The sequence below is a fragment of the Mya arenaria genome, chromosome 13 (assembly GCF_026914265.1).
Source record: "Mya arenaria isolate MELC-2E11 chromosome 13, ASM2691426v1".
NCBI lineage: Eukaryota > Metazoa > Mollusca > Bivalvia > Myida > Myidae > Mya > Mya arenaria.
Window position 1 is genome coordinate 26,573,661 of NC_069134.1, and position 25,214 is coordinate 26,598,874.

The window sequence follows — 25,214 nt, forward strand, 5'->3', positions numbered from 1 at the left end:
GTGCTTCGATGCTGGAACTTTTCTTCTGATTGGATTCTTGCAAAATCTACAATTTTTTAGCAACGCCAAAGCTCAAACATTTCTTTTAAGATTTGCCGACAATTGTCACGTGCCCTGATGAATAGAAGAATATATGCATTAAAGACGTTTACAGAAAAAGTATGAATTGAATAATTCGATTCATCAAAATATATTTAAGAATGAAATTGTATTTTTACACAATTTTGCAAAGTATCAAAATATTTTTTACGGACACTGAAGATCATCTAACTTTTCGGCTATATCTTTATGAATATGGGTGGTCAGACATGCATGTGCGTTACAGGGCAGGGGCGGTTCCAGGATGCGCCGTAAGAGGGGGCGTAAGTTAGGAAGCGTAAACTTTTGACTTGTGTCTTTCCCTAAGAACCGAAATTTATTTGGTTTAAAGATTTAGCGGGGTGGGAGGATACTCCCCCTAGAAATTTAACAATATCTAGTCCGAAAAGCTGCATTTTGGGCGTACTATTATTTTATTTATTCTATATTGAAATAAAAGTAAACTTGGACGAGTTTAAGGGGATGTGGGTGCGCCCCCCCCCCCTCCCGGATCTGCTTGTGCAAGGTGTTTTGTTTTAAACTCATTTTGAAGAGCATACTGCGCTTATTGCAATCTTACAAGATGAAGAGTAACTGGAATCCTATTTATCGGACAAGCTGTTGTTACTGTGACAAGTTCCTCGTTTCTGCGAGTCGCCATCCGCCGAAACTTCTACCCACTGTTCATCTGTTTCCCTACAATTCCATTATTTACAACATTTAAGTACAGTAAGAAAGATATTTCCGGCGGAGGATAAAGCGTAGACATTAATTTGTCATGTGGAGACTCCGTTGTTTCAAACTGTATGTATTCAGGAGAAAGATGTCAACAAATAGTCACAAGCATTTCCTTGTATAACTAAGCTACTAGTTTAATTATATCCGTCATTGGAATGCATTTACTTGAATTAAGTACAGTTGTGTTTTATACCATAACTTAAAAATAGTTCATTTGAAATGTATGAATAGTTACTCAGAATTTCGAATTCTTCTTCCACTGCACGTGAACATGACTGCTCGGCAACTGCCTCAATGCTCTTGCCGATTTCTCACTCCCTGTTCTTGAGTGTCGCCTTATTTACAAGGGAAAGGTTCATGTAGGCAATAATATTATTCATTTGTTGTTCCCCAACGCCAGCGTTGATCATGGCTGAAAGAATTGAAGCCTTTCAATAAAAATATACAACCTATTTGAGGTTAATTAGGGATTTTTGAGAGGTAACATTCATTGAGATTATATTAATATTTATGCATACTGAAAACTGCAGCAAACTATTACTTAGCTTTATTTTTCGAAAGAAAAACTTACCTGCAGCTAACTTTGTATTTACATCTAAGCATCGAGTTCCGGTTTTGTGATCACTAGCCTTGTGTCGTTTTCCAGTCGGCACTGTGTTGTCAGCCAGACATGACATGCATTTTATATGAAGAATACTCCCATGACCGTATTTAGTTTCTGATGTTATGTTAGTAAGCGACAACTGTTCCGCGCACTTGCACCTTTTTTTAAGCCGTCTATCAAAAACTTAAACTCAACGACTCGTCTTCCTTTCAAGTGACACTCGCCTTTCTTACGAATCTATACAAGGTTCTGCATCCGTTTCTTGATGTTTTCTTTAGTAAACTTTCCATTTTTCTTGCGAATATTCATGTCTTCTGCTTCGTTGCATCGGTCTTCTGCATTTGTATTTTATATGACGCTGTTTCCGGTTTTATTGAGCACATGCACGGTTTCGACAAAACGCGCACTTTCTAACACAAATTGCACGTATCGGACTCTTGATCAGGAGGTCCCGGGTTTGATCCCCACTCGGAGCATCGTTTGACGATAATACTGTAAATCATCCAGGAATGTTAAATGGTTATGATTTCATGTATGTGATATATCTTAAAAAAGTAACATGTTTATGTATAGGTGATCGTCGCAAATTATAATACATCTTACCTTTACCAATACGCATGCACGTGAATGTGCATAATCTCAATCGTTCATGCAACCGATAGATTTATCAATCATTTATGCAAATCTATCAAAAACACATTTTGTTATAGAAAATCATATTCCCGTTGCATTTGCTTAATGCTAATTTAACATTTCTTTCTTGGTTATTGGACGACATACCGTTCTTTTTTGCATTCAGTTTTCAAAATATCACAATTTAACGCCAGCATTACAACTACGTACATCAAGACAACGTTGACGTCAGCAACGTCAAAGCAAACGTTTCTGAACGCATTGTTTTAAATTGGTTGATTAATTATCCCGAAAACACATATATTTTATTACATAGCACGAAAGGCTGAATATCAGGCTATAAAATGATAGAACAAAATATATGAAGTGCCGTGAATTTAAGGAAATTATTTTCACTTCAAGGCCAGTCATTGAACATAAATCTACGTGCAAAATAATCTAATGGCACTCAGCTTATCTTCTGCACTAACTACACAGCCATGGGCGCGCACCTCGCTGTTATTACCGATGCCTCCGAAAACACGTTTCCAGAGAACCACTTCATGTCGCAAAGTATGAGAACCGGAATATTTTGGATCGGTGGAAGCGATCCAGCAGCTAAAGGAACGTGTGTTTGGGAGACAGAAGGGCCGATTGGTATTTCGCCGTTCACTGATGGACAATTGTACAACAATACAGTGTACAACTGTTTGGCCATTACGCCCGTCTCAAGGCGGGTATGATGGAGTCTATATAGGTACTTTTATAATATGTGTGAACGTAACTCTGGTTAACAATTTAATACTGAATGAGCATGGACGATTCAAAACACAATACATTACATAGTTAAGTTGCAGAATGTGTGTTTGACGTTGTTTCGTCATTTAATTAATCGTTTACCGGTTGCATATATCAGCATTTTTTGTATCTTTTTATGGACCAGTAATTTGAACAAATAAATAATGTTATTACTGAAATATTTCGTGTATTAAAAATGGTCTGAATTAAATTGAAGTCTACGCAGTGATCTTAAATATCGAAAAAGAAAGCGTTCAATATGGCCCTATGTGCATACAGGGTCACAAAAGGACATTGTCATGAAAAGGTCATAGAAAATGGACAGGAAATCAGACACGCTTTTTATCGAAAATATTGGAGAGTATCACACTTCAAATTTATTTCGTGTTAAACCGATGACATTAGCTTCTTATATGAACAAATATTTACTTAACAAAGCAATCTTAACCTCGGAGTTTTCAACTAGTAATTAAAATACGCAATATTATTTACAAAGGGAATCATATACGTCTTTAAAGAGCAGTAACCTATGCATACTATCATATGCATCGTAGGATATGTTATGTCGCTTTCTAAAACACCGCCAGGTGATCATTCGAATAACCAAAAAAAAAGTTAAAAGAAAAGTTTGTGAAAATTAATGTTAAATAATCCATATCGAGAGACAGTGTAATTATTGTTTTTGTTTATTATGATCGTGAAAAAAGAACCGTACCGTCAAAATCCGTACACACAGAAATATCCGATGTATGGCGAACGAATTCGATTGATGGTTTAAGGAATTCAAGCTAAGATTATTTTTTTCATAGCAACTCGCAGTAATGCTGTTGTTAAAATATTTGTATATGAATGTTCAATAAATACATATTTTCATAAACATATATATATGTTTCAACTTTGATTTCAAGCATTATATTAATCAGTGAGCAGAGCTCTTACCGTGGCAGAAGAAGTGGGCTGATAAATGCCAATGATATTTCTATATTCCAAAGGTAATTGTCAAACGCTGTCCATCATGACAACTCAGTTGCATCACCAGCCATTACCTTTGTGTTTGACGTATCTACTTCTTCTTGATCAGTTTCTTGCAGTGTGTGCAGTAACAATTTCAGACCTCTCTCTGGTAGTGGGTGCAGTAACCATTTCATACCTCTGATTGTGGGTGCAGTAACCATTTCATACCTCTGATAGTGGGTGCAGCAACCATTTCATACCTCTGGTTGTGGGTGCAGTAACCATTTCATACCTCTGATAGTAGGTGCAGAAACCATTTTATACCTCTGATTGTGTGTGCAGTAACCAATTCATTACCCTGATAGTGGGTGCAGTAACCAATTGATACCTCTGAGAGTGGGTGCAGAAACCATTTCATACCTCTGATAGTGTCTGCAGTAACCATTACATACCTCTGGTAGTGGGTGCAGTAACTATTTCATACCTCTGAAATGGGTGGAGTAACCATTTCATACCTCTGATAGTGGGTGCAGTAACCATTATATACCTCTAATAGTGAGTACAGTAACCATTTCATACCTCTGATAGTAAATGCAGTAACCATTATATACCTCTGGTAGTGAGTTCAGTAACCATTACACACCACTTGTAGTGGGTGCAGTAATAATTTCATACCTCTGGTAATGGGTGCAGTAACCTTTTCATACCCCTGAGAGTGGGTGCAGTAACCATTTCATACCACTGGTAGTTTTTGAAGTTGCTATTACATACGTCTGGTAGTGGGTGCAGCAACCATTTCATACCTCTGATAGTGGGTGCAGTAACCATTTCATATCTCTGGTAGTGGCCGCAGTAACCATTTCATACCTCTGATAGTGGCCACAGTAACCATTTCATACCTCTGGTAGTGGGTGCAGTAACCATTTTATACCTCTGGTAGTGGCCGCAGTAACCATTTTATACCTCTGATATTGGCCGCAGTAACCATTTCATACCTCTGATAGTGGGTGCAGTAACCATTACATACCTCGGGTAGTGGGTGCAGTAATCATTTCATACCTCTGGTACTGGGTGCAGCAACCATTTCATACCTCTAATAGCGAGTGCAGTAACTATTTCATACCTCTGGTAGTGGATGCAGCAACCATTACATACCTCTGATAGTGAGTGCAGGAACCATTTCATACCTCTGGTAGTTTTTGAAGTTGCCATTACATACTTCTGGTAGTGGGTGCAGCAACCATTATATACTTCTGGTAGTTGGTGCAGTAACCATAACATACCTCTGGAAGTGGGTGAAGTAACCATTTCACACCACTAGCAGTTGGTGTAGAAACACTTTTAAACTTTGGTACTTGGTACATTATCTATATCATACCTCAGATAAAGAAAATACAATAAAAATATGATATATTTTGTTCATTTTTGCTATAACTTCTTAAATATAAGTATCAATCGTTATTTTAATCATTAAAATGATTGTAATGTATAATCGTTTGTTAACTTAGTGCCCAATCACTATTGCCGATCTTGTTCAATATATGACGATGTAAACACATCCATGCTACCATTTTAAGGCATATGTGTTTAAACATATGTATGTCCCGTGTAAAGACACATGTGTTTAAGACAGTCATTCAGCAATTAAAAGGCATTTATTATTCAAATTCATTCTTGCCACCATTTTAAGGATATATGAGTTCATTCATGCCAACCATCTTAATGCATATCATTTAACACATTTATCCTTTCATTCAAAGGCATAAATAATGAAACTATTTGTGCCACCATTTTAAGGCATATATGTTTTAATATAGTCATGTTATAATGGATACATATATAAGGATGATAAAACAATGATTTCGTATACAGAAAGTTGTAAACTTTATGTTTCATATTTTGGCGATTTAGCATCTTAGCATGTACATTAACAATACTTTATACAATTGGATATTTGCAATAATACTGCGGCTGTTTTGTTCAAACATCATACTGGGTACTTATTTTTGATATTGAGAGGTTCCCAGTGCCAAGTTTGGCACTGAAATGATCCATACAAAAGCCCAGACCAAGAATTGTTATAGAAGACAAAATCACATGTGAATTAAGTGTATTTGAAGTCAGATCGGTAAAAGCGTTACTCAATTTGACAGACAATAAAATATTTATATAACTGATGCTATTTTAATAAACATCTCGTAAGTGTTGTAGTGGTGACGCACACGTACCATCCTACATAAGTCATCATTTTGGTTTTAAACACCCGAACTAGTGCCCCATTTTTAAACAAAACACGTTTGCCGGCATGGTTTGAATCACCCATGAATGAAGTAGGTGGTGAGTACATTACCTGATAAAATCAAACTGACTTCAACGCTCATACGTATCAGTTACTCTTGATATAGACACAAGCAATCTTAGCAATATATACAATATTTTGCAATTTAGCAGGGGATATTAAAAATATTTTGCAATTTTCAGGGGATGTTTGAACTTTATCATACCATTTTTTTTTTAAATTAATTAATCCTTAAATTATTATTCAACTCTTACATGTATATTTATATGATTATACCTATGTCAAGACCCCTTAACTATAAATAACCTGAGTTGAAATTCTATGAACGTAAATCTCATCAATAGTTTATCTATAAATACGCAAATACATAGAATAACTTGATAATAAATTTCCTTTCTGAATTTCAAATTGTTTCATAATAATTTATTTCCTCACATTGTTACATTTCATTGTTATTTTTAAGAATCTATCATTGTTTTGAGTACCTCTTAGTATTTCCTAGAAGCACTTAGAAGCTCTGAGAGGTTTTTAGTAGGACCGGCTGTAACGGTTTGATATATTAAGCGTTTCAAGTTGTACCATTGTTTGTCCTTCCGTTTTTTCGTTTGTTTAGCTAATTGTCTATTAATCATCTACTTGCAAAGTGTGTGACTTGGTTTCTGTGAAATTAAAGTACATCAGAGATGAACTTTCACGTGAAATCATTATCAAGACCAAGCTCTGTTATTTTGTAAGACATACAGTTTTCGTTAGAATATCTTCTTTGCAGTTGAGTCGGTGGCAGAAACCTCGCAGTTTGCACAGTAGCCTGTGTTTTATCATACATAACAAGAACATTAATCGTTTGTGCTTACATTTGTGCTAATTAAAAACACAGGACGAATCCATTTATGCAAATGTGTTTACCCATTGTTTTGGCAAATTGTGAGATCGACCTATTATTATAAATTATTAATTATTCAGTAAAGTCACGCCATTTCGTTTTCACCTAACATAAAAAAATAACTCTATTGTAAGGTTATAACTTTGAAACCTAATCATAAATGCAACATACGTAAAATGAAAGTAAAGTATAATATACTTATCGTGTATTCATTAGAAGTAAAATAAATTCAATGAAACAAACACACTCATGTACCTTGCCTTTTTATATTTTGGAAACTGATTTACAAATGTACATAACTAACATGGCCATTAACATAACATTATATGACTTCATTTACTGAAATATTCGGTCAGATTATTATATACTTACTGCTGAATTAAATGTAGAGAACCCAATTTTAGCGAGACATTGACAACTGTCTCCGTGAAGTTCAATCGTGTTATAGATCGCATTTTTCACTCCAGAGGTATATGTTTTGAACAAATATTAGTCAAGTATTTTTTTACCGAAAATTAAGAAATGAATGGCGAGTGTGTTTTGGGGCATAATGCCTCGGTCAAGTTCGATCATGTTGGAAACCGACTTAGTAACCAAGAGTTTAAAAACACGTTTAGATTTAAGTCTTGTGAAGACAATAACTTAAATTTTTATCACCTTTCCAAATCGCCTTTGTAGCCAAGTCTACTACTGACTTTTGCGACCTTTCACATTAAAATATGTATAACAGTTTTCTTGACTATGATGGCCGTTTTTAATAGGCGACGTATCCATTTCCGCGGAATTCTAAATTACAGGTTCATGAATTATGCGGAATAACATGACAGCCGGAAGGAAATCCGACCGGAATGTATTAACCTGATAGAGCATAAATTATTCCTGCCAGGTTTTATTTTGGCTTGATTTGATTACAGCACTCGCAAAACTCGAAAAAAACAAAACACCCATTTTCCGACTGAGTATGGTAATCATTAGAGTTAAGTTGGCTGAGTACCAGCAACATGTAGTATGTTATTTAGAGAACAATCCAAGCTCTAGTTCCATAATGGTCATCATTGGGGTAACAACTCGCAAATATGAACCCAAAACCACACAAACCTGATTTCCAGCTGAGTCTGTTACTCACATAAGTAAAGTAGGCGGAATAATACTGACAGGTGCACTAGTGGACACCCTAACCTACATACCCATATAGGTCACCAAGCTTGGAAAATCCGTTGATTCGTTTAAAGCACTCGCAAAAGAGGGCCTAAAACCTCAGAAAATACATTTCCCTGCGGGGTTTGGTTCTTACTAGAATGAAATAGGCGGAGAATCACCTAGTAGGTATTGTAGGAAACCCTACACCTACCAACCTTGATAGGGGTCGGAAGTGTCCTGTCCCCTAAAGTTTCTTCTATTATACTAGCACATGTATTACTGCATACAATGTTAGGGCTGTCACTGCAGGGTACTTCAGGAGGTCCCACCACCAAGGCCATGGTCTCTCTCATTCCTTTCATTCCGGCAAAACCACAGGTGGAAAAGAAACAACAGGTAACTCATTGTGTGTTTCTTATGTTTCTTCTAGTACTAAGATCAAACAGCTCAGATCATTTTCTTATGCAGTCATTATATTTTTTATACCCCCACTTAAAAAAGGGAGGTGTGTGGGGATTTGATATTGTCCGTCCTTCAGTCTGTCAAAATCTTGTCATGCATTTTTCAGAAGGTTTATAGCCAGAGTGATGAAACTTAACAGTAATGATAAGCAGCATGGAGATTTGTATGTGACTGCAACTACTCTCTGCTTTGTTATTCCTCTAACATTTATAAAAATGTTGACAACCAAAGTTGTTAAAAAGTCTAGGAATATTAAATAGCATATGTGCGTTTGAGGTAAAGCATGTGACTACCTTTAACTAGAATCAAGTTATTGCGCTTGACTGTTTTCCAAGATGAATATAAAATATGGAATTGTGTCACCCCATCAATCTTTTTTTCATTTATATTCAAAATTTTGGTTATAACTTGCGATCAGAATATCAAGAACTATAATTCCTTTCAGAAATAATACATTATCGATCACATCAACAACAAATAGAATCATACTGTACTGCAATAGCCATATGGTATTTCAATTTTAACATACTGTTTTGACCGCGTAAAATTGGAACATCGAAGTTAAAAGCAAAATCAACAAGTTCTAGAAATACTCATGATCTCTTCTTTATTTATAATTACCTTTAGTCTTTTGGGAACATTATGCAGAAAAAAACACACAATGTTTTACCGTCTCATTTAAAAAAAAAAAGAGTTTGTAATTCCCAACCACCCATTTCAGCCGTGCCTATAAGTTATAAAATTTTCTTATATTTATGTGTAGAATTGTATTTAATTGCTTTTTAATGAAAATACAATTTTTACTTCTGTAAAAATGTTGGCGAATAAAAACAATGAAGAATTGTTTATAAAAAATGTGCTTCTGGCTGAATTCAAAACACTACCTTGAAACCCTCAAACGATTTGTAGTTCTGTGCCTAACAACATAGGCTAAAGCATTAAAATTGACGAGTTAGAAGAGGAGGTTTTCATTAGGGGTGTGCTAGCTAAATCCTTTTACAAATGTATAAGGGACTTGAGAAATTTCGAGCAATTGGGGTTTTGGATCAAGGTCAAGACTACTGTTATTAAATATTTATATATATATGTTGCATTTTTTAAATTCATATCTGAAGACGTTCGAATTAAACCTTTTTGACAAAACACATGTATGATATGAATGTATATTCGAGATAAAAAAGGTATTGCATTTTTATGCCCCCACTATTTGTTTTGCAACTTGTAATTCATATCAGCTTCACCGGGTAACAGCAGATTATTCAACTGTATGTGTATTTTGTTTATGATATAATGTGACGATGACTTGTTTATTCTTTTGTCTAAATGAATGTCCTGTTAAATGGTTGCATACTTTAAATGTATATATTAATTATAAAGATATTCAAAGCATTACTACCTGTATGTATGTAGGATATGATGCCTTTAATGTTTAATTTTATTTCCAAGTTTTGCGTTTGACAAATGGCATATTTGGAGATTACATGCAGTCTTAAGTTTGAAAAAATAATCCATTTATGTCTCTTATTACAGCCTGTGATTGGCACCCCTGGTTCTAACGGCCGAACAGAGCAATCCGGAGCGTCCGGCCTCTGACCGCGCCGCAAGACAGTCACTCAAGGGAGATAAACAAGAGGAGAAAAAACCTGAAATCTCAGAAGAAGAACAGAAGAAAATAGAAATGAGACGACAAATTGCAAACAAACTGAAGGCAGAATTGATGGGGAGTAGCAATTGAGATTGGAATGGTTTAATAGGCTGTATATTTAGGCTCGGTTATTGTAAAAGCAAATCATGTGTACTTTATGAAAATACAATGCGGCTGCTGAATACCTCATGGTGTTTCAAGATTGATTGATCCATTTTTAACCTGTGTGTTTTTAGATTTAAAAAGTATAGCTTTTGTGTAGGCAACGTTGGCTTTATTGTCAAGCAAAAGCTCTAACCCTTCGGCATTACTAGAAACACCAAGATATTCAAATAAAACTTGGTATACATGTTGCCAGAGACAATACGCACATGTACAGCAAGGCGCATATCTCTGACTTTAAACACTATGTATCTCTGGCTTCATAAATTATTGAGTTATGCCCCATTGTTTGTCTGATTTTTTTTTGTTAAAATTGAACCTGAGGAGTAAATGAAACCATTTCAAAACTCAAATAAAGCTGACTAACTTCAACTTAATGTATCCGATAACTAGTAATATCAGTCCTCGTCCATCCGTATGTCTGTCAACAATTGGTTGAAAGACATGTTCGTGGAAACCATCTGGCCATATTTCGGTAAAACCCCACAGGAAGCTTCCTAGGGCAACGTTCTTCAAAACACAGCAATACGCATCAGTTTGCCAACAACAAAAACAAATTAAAAAATTTCGACTTCCTGTTTTTTTTCTTTAAAAGAAAATGTCGTCTGAAACTATTCAGTCAAATTTATTAAAACTTTTGTTTTGGAAGTTTTGTTTGGTGATCATCTTCAAGAATACAAGGCGTCTCGATTGACATACAACAGCAATAGCAAAAAATGGCTGAGTTTCTGTTTAAACTTAAAATCTATCTGATATATTATTTTCTCTAGCTGTATATAATGTACTGAAAATTCACTATTACCATTTTATTTTTCAATAGTTAAACTTTACTCTAGAAGCAAGGGGAATCACATTGTAGGTCTTTAAAGGAAAATAATTTGGCTAAGATATAAGAAAATTAATTGATGACGTCGTTCAATCTAGATCTCCTGCAAGACTTTTGTGATGCAAATCAACATTTTCCACCTTTCATATCATATAAAACTTTATAATGTATCTTCTTTGAAAATAAATATTATGGCCTGTCGGGTATATCTTTATATAAATTTCCTTCACATATCAGGTAAGCGATTCAGGGCCATCATGGCACTCTTGTTTATAAATCAGGCTGTGATTTAAGGCTACTTTTAAGCAAATTAACTGTTTGCATTGAGTTTGAGTTTTTTTTTATAAGAACAGTAAAATTACGCGTCTTTCTGGTGCTACAAGCTACCGAAAATACACCAAGTGTCATAAGGCATTTTAAAGTAGTGCCCGGTGCAAAATTAAGGGCAGAACGGGCAATCGGAAACAAATATTTCTTTCTTAACATGCTTTATTTGCAATCGGAACACATAGGCCAGATTCCAACAGAATTGAAGGTTCCCTGAGCTTGCCGGAGATGGCCGAGTTGTTACGATTGTGTTTATTTGATGTCATATCGAGCAACTTGACTGTGTTATTTACGGTATGCCGTTAGGGCCATCGCCGATGAATGAGTTGATCCGAAACGCGATACTCGACAGTACGATGATGAAAACGCGATATCACGAAACTACGATGGTGAAAACGCGATAGAACTATCGCGTTTTCATCATCGTTCTATCGCGTTTTCATCATTGTACTGTCGTGTGTTCATCATCGTACTATCGCGTTTTCATCATCGTACTATCGCGTTTTCACCATCGTACTGTCGCCTTCTGATGCACATGCGCATCGCGAAGAATTTCCCCTCCATGTGACAATTAAAATGTCGGATTCAGGGTCTGAAGGTAAACATTTATTCTGATTCATAAATCTATTGATTTAGATCTTATCAGATCTCTGTTATTAACGGAATCAACTTTGCCGTCTTTTATCTTTGCTGTATAAGTTTGTGTTGTGTAATGTGCATTTTAATTTTAACTAGGGCTGGCGAATACTCGTATCATATTAATATATTATAGTTAAGTTTCGGAGTTTCTGTGCCGTTCCATTTGTAACCAATTCAAGTATACAACAGTTATTTCCCTTAGTTTTAAGTCTTTCACTAATATCATTCTCAAAGTGACATTTTCTTATGTTCAGTGTGTGATTGATGAGGTTTTGTGTAAAAAAGGGATATGTCCCATAGTTGTAAGTTGATCTACGAATATTTGTTATTGATACACAAACTTATTTACGAATAAACCTAAAGAAAATGGCTTATTTTACCCCCATGCATCCTAACATGATGTTTATGTAATGGTCAACTGTTAATAATTTAATGAAAGTGGACTTTTTCGCATTTCTTGAAAGAACGAGTATGAAACTACAGTAAACTTCTATTACATTTTTGCATTAGTGCAGAATCTTTAACCTGCTTTTAACAAAATCTAAAATTTTCAAAATCCTAAGTTTCCGGTAATTCTTGCACTTTTTCATTTAATAATAATGTGCACCACACCACAAGATCAAAGTTTCAACTTTATGTATCAACTAATGTTTTCACACCTTAAAATGGCGTAAATGGAACCCCCTATAATCCTTCCATTTTGTTACCAGCTTTTGGGACAGTGAAAATAGTGTAACGTCAAGAGGTTGTTCTTAAAAAAAAACTAAAGAGAGGGCTGCTGTAAAGGTTGCTGTTCAAAAGAGGGCCAGTGAAAATGCCATCCTATAAATTGTTGCATACTTTTTCTCATGATAACACTCAGTCGCAACAACAACAACAACCATCAGCACCAACTGATGTTGCTGATAATACTTATCAAAATTATAACACAACATTACTATACCCGGCAGACAGGTCAAGGTACAGTATATGTACCTCAAAGCTTGGATCTATGAACTGATATATGATGCGTTTTGTGGTGTGTTGTATATATATTTAATAGTGATATTTCAATATATTAATTAGGTAAATATTTAATTAATTTTCTGTGCTTTAAATCAAAATCATAATCTCCTATTCATAATCTCCTATATTGTGTGAAAGTGATATTTGTGGACAATATCTACATATTTCTACAAATTGAATGTTAATTGGATATATCAACAGCTATCTGCAGTATGAAAACAATTCACGTTCGTTCAGTTCTGATGACATTTTGGGGGGAATTCAAGTGACCTTATCTAAACTGTTAACTTTGAGTCAGAAAATTCTCATTTATTTCCAGATAAATTCTGCTGGAATAATAAATCGGTAAAGAAGATTCAAGTTCTGCTGAGGTGAAAATTATATTAATGCTAGGGTGTTGACCAAATTACTTTAGATTAAATGTGTTTTTTGTAAATTCATAAATTTGCTAATTTGTTTTAAAAGAAGACAGCTGTTGCATACTTTATCTAAATGTAACTAAGGGACACAAATCTTGATATACTAAAGTTTATTAAATTTTCTATCATACTGAATACCATGTTTCATATTATAAAGCTAAGCCTGTAGTATTGTATTTCACTTGTTATTCGGACTTCAAACAGTGAAAATGTAACCAAAACCTTGTGTCTTTGTACATCTTACAACATCCCATAATGAAGCCCACTATGCAATTCTCCTGTCTGAGGGGAATATTTATTTTCTCAATTAAAATTAGTCTGTTTGTAAATTAATGTTTGTATTTTACTTTTTATAATATGTTGTTACATGTAGTACTGGTAGATCATACTGATTTTTTGTTTGCCTAGATCTTAAACTATATTTCCAGATTCTAGCTTTGATGAACTTCTGAGACGTCTCGGGTACGGGGAGTATATTGCTGCATTTGAAGCTCAAAGGTAGATAATTAAGGCTTTTCTTTATATTTAAAATGTTTAAATTGTATATTTATTTTTAACTGCCTCTGGTCGGCAGGGGAATGTAAAATTATCTGGTTGCTGTCCTGTGATAGGTGGGTACTACCGATAGTAAACTCTGTCTTTTTTTTTGCTTTTTTATATTCTCTGTCTCTCTCATTGTCTTTCTGTACATTGTTTATATAATTCACATACAACAACTTTATTACTTTTTCACCAAACACATGTCTTCCAGGTGCTATATACATGTAGCTTTATCTACTTGCTGTAATTAAAAACAACTTCATAGACATATCCTTAAATACTTGGCAAATGTTGATGAAACTTGGATGTAATTGTTCCTTAGGTGGTCCTTATTAATAGCTTATCTAAGATTTTTGTAAGTCCGTGAAGATATCTGGTAGCAGCCAAATGAAAAATTGTTTTTCTGAAGATGCAAAGCATATATATAGCTTTGATCTTTGGCATGTGACATCATGTGGCTAATTTACCTTTCATGCATACAAAAGTAAATTATAAAAGGTTAACTACTATGAAAGTCATATTTTATGGAATACTTTTTTTCAAAACTGCATGTTACGAGGTGCAGTCAAAAAGTTCCCGGACTGGTTTAATATTGCACAATTTTGACGTCTGACTATGACGATACTTGTCACACATACATCATATCAACATTTTTACATTTTGTAAGCAAAATAAGTTACATAGTTTCAATATTTTGATACAAAAATATGTTCATTATAGTATATAACATACGCTACGGATCACTTTGAATTATTAACGATTACAAAATTGTTTTCTATGTTATTAACGCTAGATATGCAACATTTTGGCGCTGTTTTATCATGTAAATTTACATGACGTCACATCAACATCATTTCTAAACACCGCCCAAAACAAACATAATCGCTTAAAAAATATTTAATAAGTATGCATTGTTTGAAGCCATGTAAGAAATCGCTGGTGTAGAAACGTCAACGTCATCCGAGTGAACGGAGCAACGAACAGTCATTAAATACTCTGCGAGAGCGGGAATGACACCAACGGACACATGGGCATTTATGAATCTGGTGGATGGATTACGTAAATGTCCCTGGACATTCGTATTTGATTTGCACAAGCATTTCATGGACGGGTGTGACGACATAACTGACAATAAGAGAACATGATAGTGGCCGTTTCAACAAAATGCATCCCGTCATTTCGGAAGGTCAGCGGGAATCAATCGACGATATAGCGGATGTGTTGGATTAAGCCATGGAAATATCCCGGAACAACCTATTTTCGACCACAACCTCTTTTCGACCACCTCCTGAAAATGGGTAAAACACTTTTTGCGTCACTTCTGGTAAAAATAAGCTCCAATTGTTAACCATAACAGTAGAACTGTCAGAAGACTTCATTTGAAAAAGAATGGAATGGTAGTGTTAAAAAAACTTCAGTTATACTTGAAACAACACCAATTTGTCATTTTTAATTAATGCCAAATTAGACCCTTCGTTTAAAATGATTTCACATGTAAAATACTTCTTTTAAAATCGTGTTGTATTTGTTTGCCAGATCTTACATATTTACCAAAGCCTAAAACCTATGCCCTATTGTTTTCTTAGTATAGTGCACAACATTAAAAGCGCATCAAAATATGGTATGTTGCTTATTCTAAAACTAATGAAATTTATCTACAGGTAACTGTATTGAATTGCATTTGGGCGCTCAGTTACCATACAATTAAACATATTGCAGCCTAGGCAGGTCATATGAGGCTCATTCAGAGTTGGACCAGTGATAACAGGGTTCATGATGGGTGAATTTATCATTTTGTACCCATGTGAAAGCCATTAGAAGGGATGATGCATTCCTTTGCCTCTCTTGTGGTGATAAGTAACTAAAAAGTGACTGTATGGCAAATATGTAAATATTTAATTACTTTTTTAAAAATAAAATACATTTAACAGTTTAAACAAGTTATACAAATTAAAATAAAAAATATTGTGCACAAACTTTTGTTGCGAAGTATAGTTAAAGGTCATGGTTGAAAGCATGTTGTATCTGGGTCAAATACAACATGTGACAGCCGCCATTTTGGAGTCAAAATGTAAACAACAGACGATTGAAACAGATTTTATTTTGTTTTTGTTTTTTGAAAGATGAATGATTGCTTTAAATGGTACACACAAACAATTTTTTTTTATTCTCACTTATTTATGATTAAAATGTAAATAATCCTTAGGCGGTCGAAAACCCGTTGTTCCGGGATATACATAACATCTTGACAATTATTTATTTCTAATTGATTCCAGGCATTTCTTATGATATGATTTGGGTTCATTTTGAGTTATCATATGTTGGTGACATTTAAGCCGTGCAGAGACATCTCATGAACGCATTGAGAAAAAAACGTCTGGACTGCGAAATTTGATCTTTCACAACGACAACGCTTCTGCACTTCGGGCTGAATAAACATTACCAACAATAAATTTTTGGGGCTATGAAAGACTGCATTTTCAAGCACACCGGATTGGCAGTTCCGGTAGACGTCAGCCGTGCTGGAAAATTCCATCTGGCACCCCCCCATGCCAGATGAGTCACATGCTGTGACGTAATACTTTTTATTTCTTTCATTACATATTTGAAGTAACCATAATTATGAGATTTCAATTTTTCAATAGACATTTTTAATAAGTTGGTATATTGACACAGAAAATGCATTGAAGAAAAAAACATTGACTAGCATACAAGCGCCTACACTGACGTAATCGCATTAGTGAACGTTAACAGTTAACATTATTTCCGAACGAAGTGATCCGTACAATGTGAGTTATGTTTATAAGCTATGTAAAAATTGATTGTTCTATGTGTGATTTAAAAGTAATATATTTACAGTCTAGCAGAATATATTGCTTTAGTTGGATGCATTTTTATTTTTTCTAATCCAAAAACTGACAGAAAAGCAAAGGTAGTCCAGGAACTTTTTGACTGTACCTCGTATTGTTTTAGTTTTATGTACAATCATAGGGATCATTACAGGATAATAAAGTTGACTCTCCTAAACACAATTTTATGATCATCACAGGAATATAATTATATTAACACTTTTTGAAATAGATCTGTGAGTTTTTTATTTCTTATAAAATCTGTATGTAAATCACTTCGCCTGATAATTCCAGAAGTGGTTATATAATGTTGTTATTAAAGCTGCACTCTCACAGATTAACCGTTTTTACAACTGTTATATTTTTTGTTATAGAATGAGCCAACTTTTGCGTAAATGTCTGAAAACCAGTGATTCAAGAATGATCAGACTGCAGTTTTCATATTTATGTTCCATAATTGATAGTTTATGGCTAAAAGTGTTACTAACGCTTTAAGAAAAAAACAAGTTTTTGGACAGTTATCCAAACATATCAGATCCAAAATAAACAGGATTGTTCTCATATAACCAATATGGTTTAATATTTATACGTCAAAATATACATTAACAAGACGCGGATAATATCCGCTACAAACACTGACAATTTCATGAAAATAGTATGTATGGTGCAACAGTTACAGGGGTCTGAACAGGGTCACTAACGCAGACCCGAAGCACGCCGGATACATTGGAATGACGTTAACAGCGTTATTTACTTTACATACACGTTGACATTATATGTTATATCATTATGTGTTGTTGACGATGTACATTGTACAAGTCAAAATAAATTGTCTGTCTGTCTGTCTGTCTGTCTGTCTGTTATCCTAGTATTTTTCAAAATAATCGCCGTCACGCTGGATGCACCGTTGGTGGCGATGAATCTATTGGTGTCGGAATACATAGTACTAAATATATAGTAATTAATTAGTTTTTACTTCAAACATAAGGAAATATTTGAATAACATAATCATATTTATATCAAAACTTAAAAATTGAATCAAAAATAATTATTAAGTATAAAAAAAATAATCATACCTTGCTATTATAATCTGCATTTACGATCATATGGCTTGGGGCGGCGTGGCTTAAAATCATCCCGTGAATGTCAGCAATCATGATGAACATGTACTTTCCGCAGCTCTTTGACACCCGGGCCTTCTTGGGAGGTGGGGATCCGCTTCGTTTCCACACGGCCGACTGTGATTTTGTCTCGGGGTCATAAAACCAAAGTCACGTCTCGTCTCGTCTGTCGTTAGTATTCTACTTAAAAATCAGTCTCCCTCCCGCTTGAACATTCGAAGGAAAGTTCTGGAATCACGGACACGGCGTTCTATTTCATGGTCTTTGAACAGGCGGTGAACCCAGCGTGCATGAACCTGCAAGCATTATTTGTGAAAATAATAAAAACCGTGTATTAATTCAATTATTAATTATCTAGATCCTTAGACGTCGCCCCATATTTCTTTTTTCTTCCTCTACCCTCATCATCTTCAAGGCTCTCTCTGCCGTCAAGGAAACGCCGGTGCCATTCGAAAACCAAAGTGCGACTGACACTGTTCTTAACACTTTTCGTCTGTATCATCGTTTTGAATGATACTTGTTTATTTTCGCATACAACGTTCAGATGACGTTAAACTTGCATATGACGTCACAAATATTTCAAATGACGTTTTACCGTTTTTTTAATATTATCTGAGCTATATATTTTGGAGGTTATTACAGTTGCATTACACATATGTTAATTGCACAGTGTACTGTGACAGGTGCGCGTTACCATGAGAAAAGGGCAATACAAACACATTCTGCAATAACATGAAACGATAGAAAATCCTTAGCGGGTTAAAACGATATATATACTGTTACACTTAACAACTCTATATTGTTATGAGTACACCAGTTCTGTATATTTTGGATCATTCCTCGTATTCTATTGTGAGTCATATCATATGACTGAGCTGAACATTGATACCCAAAAAAAATCAAAACCATCAACCTATGAGAGAGCAGCTTTAATCAACTTCTTTGAAATTGAAGTTATATTTATAACAGTACTATGAAAGACTTTGACTGACCAAGTGACGTACATTCGGATGTTTTAAAGCTGCACTTTCACAGATACATGAAGACCATTTTAACAACTTTTTTATTTATATTTTTTTTGGAATTTTTGCATAATTGCCTGGAAACATCAGTGATACAAGACTGCTGACAAAATTATAATTTTGCATTATTTCTTATTTATGTTTGAAATTTGATATTTTCGCTTTACTAACGCTTTTTGTAAAACGTGAAAGTACGATGATGAAAACACGACAATACGATGATGAAAACGCGATAGTACGATGATGAAAACGTGACAGTACGATGATGAAAACGCGATATTACGATGGTGAACACGCGAAAGTACGATGGTGAAAACACGATAGTTTATCGCATTAGCATCATCGTACTGTCGTATTATTGCGTTTTCGTAATCATACCGTCGTATTATCATCGCACTGTCGCGTTTTTACCATCGTAGTTTCGTGATTTCGCGTTTTCATCATCGTACTGTCGAGTATCGCGTTTCAGATCAACACATTCATAGGCGATGGCCGTTACGGCATTCCGTAGTTATTATCTAAGAGCTTGTAGTTAAGTGATGACAGGACGTTATAAAGCAATCTTGTCTGACAAAATGTTTAGCACTGTTAACACAGAATTGGTGAATTATTAAAACTTTGTTTAAAAGAGGAGTTTCCAATATTCGAGATTGTAAGTTCAAACATTTGTTTATTTTTTCAAAGATTCTTAAACTTTGCTGACATGGATATGGGTATGCTGTGTGCATTGAGACAGGGAAACGCCACATGGCTTGGTCACTAAAATATGGCCCTTCAGTCCTTTGATATTATTTAAAAAATCATTTGTTTTGAATGTGGTCCTTCAGTCCATTGATATTGTTTAAAAAATACCAAAAAATAATTAAAATTGATAAAATGACATTTCAATATTTTTTTAGAGTATATCTTGAAAAAACAAAAACAACAGTATATATATATATATATATATATATATATGATAGACAAAATGTCTTATGGGACTACACCGACCCACCCCCCTCTCATACAACATTTTAAACCATTATTTCGCTATTTAGGTAGCACTTGGTGCATGATGAAAGGTGTGCCTGTAAACAGTGTCATAGTTTATTTATAGACTTTTAGGTTTTTTCATGTACACTCCCGGTAAAGGAAGTGGTGCTTGTCAAAAGGTTGCACACCTGAGTAAGACCCCTTCTTACGTCAATTTCTAGATTTTAACCTGGTTGAACCTTTAAAACATGCCATTGTTAATTTATAGAATTCTGGGTTTTTCCATGTACACTCCCACTAATAAGATTGAAACCAAAACGAGGAATGTTATTTTATTTATTATTTTATTCTTGTCGTCGGTGACGGTTGCGTAAGCAACACAGTAACAAAGGTATTTATGATTCAGTTGTGATAGGATTTGATGAACTTTATGTCTTGTGCAGAAATCATTTAATTATGTTTTATTCGAATATGATGAAGCCGTTACTGTAAATATTACACACTCATATTATCAATTATGTATACGTGAACCGAATGTACGTAAAAATGTAACTTCGCTTCTAATAAGCATATTGTCTGTAAACAAAACTGCTGATTAACGTTATATTATTATGGATCACGTCTGTATTTCCATCTCACGCAGACAAACACAAGATTAAAACTAATACTTTAAATAAATTAGTCATATATATGCAATATTTTCATTAGACAGTTTGAAAGCGAAAGTGAAAATTAATAGGTTATTCTAAGATTTGTTTTATATTATTTGTAGAAACATAATTCGTGTCATGAAAGAATTATAACCATTGTTTCTTATTTAAAGATGGAGAACCCGCCCGACTTTTACCGGATAATGTCTCTCCGTCTGTCCAGGGCGTTAAGCGACATTGGCGTCAACAGGTGGATGGTGAGGAGAAGAAGGAGAACTTTTCTCATGATAGAGGCGAGCAGAACGATCAATGATAAACTACAAGGACTTGATATTACCTGTTTCCATTTCGGGAGTCAGTCAGAGGGAACAACTACACCGGGACTAAACTCCGATATTGACACATTATCCTACATAAACGACACCAACATCATGTCATCCTGGTCTGAATGGGAAGCCGGGAGGCGAAACATGCTGATGGTGAAGGAAGAAACGTGCTCTCCACAACATTATCTTCTACAGGAGATTAGACATGACTCACCTGAACCGGTCATACATTCAAGTGGTGTATTCCGTGTAGTTGACAGTAAGGGCCGTGTACTATTTGTAAATACATTATTTGGAATTATAACACAACTGATCTCAATAAGAGAAAATTTACTTTACTACTCCAGTGGCCCCTCGCATAGCTCTTTTAAAATGTATGACTTTGTGTTTGCGTATTGGTGCAGGTCACTTCCGCAAGAATGCCACGCGTGGTTTAAACGACCGAGGCCCGGCCACTGGCCGACACCGGAAGTGCTGAGAGACGTAAGGAAGTGTGGGTGTTTTCTTGTTCCTGATGGATACTTTGACAGCTATTACAGACATGTTGAATGGAGAATTTCTCCTAGTCTTATTGAGAGAATACTGATGTTTACCATGAAAACATTACAGCTTAAATGTTATGTGGTTCTGAAGATTCTAAAATCACACGTCATCAACCCCCTTTTAGATAATGAAGGAAAACTGACAAGTTTTCACTGCAAAACTGCCCTGCTTTTCGCCGCGGAAAGGTTGCCGTCCGAAATGTGGAGAGAAAATCGCTTGATGGAATGTATTGTGTATTGTTTGAAATTGTTGCTTGGTTGGACGAAAACCGGTATGTGCCCTCACTTCATTGTAGCAGGCGTGAATCTTTTTCATGGAAAATTTACAAGTCGGCAGTTAGCAAATCTTTCTAAGATCCTTTCAAATATCATTGACACTCACTTAGTAGTACTCGCGTACATACAAGCAGACGATTTAGGCAACCGGATGTTCAGCAAAAATATCAGAACTGTTCGCTACAGTGAAGGGTTACACATATCGACAAAAAATAGTTTATGTAGGTGGCTAAGTGTACATGCTCACTTCAACATTTATAAGGGTTTCCAGTTAATTCTGTCTGAGACGTCTGATTTCATGTCTGAAGATATGATTTCATATTTCGGCCTATATCTTACAACAGTACGTACATATGTTCATGAGCTGCCGTTTCCATTAAGAGTACAATATTTTGACTATGTTTTTAGACAAGTGTTGAGCGTTTTTGCATCCACTGCTGCATCATGTTGCATACGGAATGGTAGTGTTGTTCCTAGAAATATACTGTGTCTGTTCGAAAGTTCCTTAGATACGGATGTGGCGTCATCAAGACTGAAGTTGGCTTCTTTTCTCGTCTGTCATAATGAGCTTGAAAGAGCAGCGGACGTTCTGAATGATGTTGAACGTAGATATGACGACAGCGTGCAAGCTGTATGTGCATGTCATAGGATGGATCCTTTAGATACAGAACATCACAAACCACTGTGCACTACCAGTGTTGTTAATAACGATGACGTGTTATTAACAAACAAAACGGCATTATGTGTTCGCTACTTGAGACAGGAGGCGTTCTGTGCACCACCGATATTACACTACGAGATGGTGAGGGGATTAGGCGAGGATATCAATCATAGGAATGTTAATGAGCGTTATTGGATGAACTGGGCCGTTGTGGACTCACTGCCTTACCTCTACTACCTGCAGTATCTGACTTTCCGTGATCTTGGCCAGCGAGGAAGACAACGTCAAGCTTTAATGAACTTATATAACTGCTTCCGTGACGCCAGCCGTCGTTCCCAGCTCTACCACGGTGAGACGTATCTTAACCTGGTTGGGCACTGCATGGAGATGGAGGGCCAACCGGAGAGGGCATTACAAGGGTACAGGATATCCGTCGAAGGGATGCCCAGGAACAACGCGGCGCACTGGCATATTTACAGACTCAATCATGGCTACGAGATTTAGATTTAAACTTGAGAAAGCATGTTTTAATATGTTTCATTACTATATATGCCAGTGAGTTTATATTAATGAAAATAAATCATGTTTTCATTTAATGGATAAGGTTTTGTTTGATTATTAAAAAATGTATTATTATTTTTTTTTTTTTTTTATTATTCTTTTAATTGTTATCATTATTATTATTATAATTATTATTATTATTATCATTATTATTATTATTATTATTGTTATTATTATCATATTAGTTTGGCTTTGTCCTAATTTTCATAATGATAAGTATGTTTGACCAAAGTAACACTGACCTGTGTCCCTTTTTCTTTGACACTTAAAGATAAATTTATTTATATCCTTCTTTTCTTTTCTTAATTTTTGTTCGCAAATCATGCACACTTGATAGCAACCATGGCGGTGATACGCTTAAGCTATTTCCACGCCAACAAAACTAGGGATTATTTGATCCATATGTTGCCAGGAAAAATGATCGTTCCATCTGCCATTAGTTAACAGTTGAAACAGAGGCAATTTCTTTTGATAAAATAGGGATCGAATTTAAAAGAAGCTGCAAATAGACACAATCAAAGTCCCGAAGTTTTGTATTTTGAATCTTTTAAAACAACAACTGCTCACTTCATGGTATATATTTGTATTTTTTATCTTGAATATGCCTTAGATAGGACATGACTGGAGTATATAAAAGTGTACACTTTTAACGCTACCGTTAAAGCTGCACTCTCACAGATTGACCGATTTCACATTTTTTCAATTTTATCTCAGAATCAGCTGATTTGGGATCAGTGCTTTAAATTCAGTCATATAAGACAACTTACAACAGAATAAATCTCAATTGTTTGAAAAAATGCCGAAAATTACATTTTTCTTAAAGCGTTTGAAACGCTTTAAGCCATTAAACATCAATTTTCGAACGTATCTATTTAAAACTGCCATCTCACATCTTATCACCAGTCTTATATCATTGCTTTCCAGACATTTACGCAAAATTTGGCTTATTCCAAGACAACAATTTAAAAAGTTGTCAAAACGGTCCATCTGTGAGAGTGCAGCTTTAAGACATTGAAAATGTATATAGAAACTATGGCGGTTTGGTCCACAATATTGAATAAATAAAACGACAATAGCCCTATAATTATGTTTAGCTTATTTGGAAGTTCAAATTTAACTAGTGTTTCATACCTGGAAGTTATCTAATTGATGAAAACACGATATCAGGGGCGTACCTGGACGCTTTTTAAAAGTACGCCAAGTATAAGCAGCGTAGTTGCGACAATAGCAGAAACGCTGCGAGTGCGGGGTAGGTGCGGGAGGGGGCATTCAAAGGCAAAAGGGGCGTTCTCATGCTATATTTCAGTGCTAAAATGAAATTTTGTCTGTTATTACCGTACAACTTTCATGTTTATTAAACCTTCTATCAAACTAACACAATCAATTAAAATGGAATAAAATATGGATCGAAGTCTCACACAATGCTCTTGTGAACCGAAATGGTCGTGACAATTATCGCCGTTCCAAAGAAAACAGACTACATTATTCAAAATCGATAATGCGCACATAGTGATGTTTAATATCGTCAATAGCAGTTTAAATCTTATAACATCAGAGCCAGACGGCGATCTTTTGTTCGAAATATTAACTTTACTAGTTGTTCATATACAGTCGAACCTCGTTGGCTCGAACTCGCTTGGCTCGAATTCCTGGATGGTTCGAACTTTGGGTAAAGGACCGATTTCTTGATATTAGTAAAAGGTAAAAAAATCCCGCTTGGCTCGAATTTTTCGAAGCTCGAGGTATTTTCGCTGGTCCGTTGGAGTTCGAGCCAACGGGATTCGACTGTACATGATATTCAAACCATCGGCTATGGTTACTGTTCAAAATATAACTTAAGCCTAATTAGAAAATTAAACAATTAGGCGCTTGTTTTACACGTTTTCCCTCATACCTGTCTTATTTTCCATGACTTTTGGCATTTATCGCGTTTTATGAGATTTGTAACTGACAGTAAATCTATGGCTCGAGCATTTGACCTTGACCTTGAACTGTGAGATTGACCTTTTGCAGGGCGGTTAGAGCGTGATTTCCGCATATCGCGTAAATGTTATGCACCAGTCAATTGTAACCACGCCCCCACCCCCTGGTCGGGGTTATACC

At 35.3% G+C, this 25,214-nt stretch overlaps 1 protein-coding gene across 4 annotated transcripts in view; it reads left to right on the forward strand.

Moving 5' to 3' along the window:
* The window catches only part of LOC128213514 (uncharacterized), a 109,035-nt gene extending 84,840 nt beyond the window's left edge, over window positions 1-24,195 (forward strand). The window contains exons 1-2 of one of the 4 annotated variants that reach the window (XM_052919281.1): window positions 19,667-19,775; window positions 20,919-24,195. In XM_052919281.1, the coding sequence (XP_052775241.1) occupies window positions 20,919-23,054 (2,136 nt within the window). In that variant the 5' untranslated portion in view covers window positions 19,667-19,775 and the 3' untranslated portion in view covers window positions 23,055-24,195. Of the gene's footprint in view, window positions 1-19,666; window positions 19,776-20,267; window positions 20,288-20,396; window positions 20,487-20,918 lie in introns of those variants that run through there. The other 3 variants (XM_052919285.1, XM_052919284.1, XM_052919282.1) reach the window with 3 other exon arrangements.
* The last annotated feature ends 1,019 nt before the right edge of the window (window positions 24,196-25,214 follow it).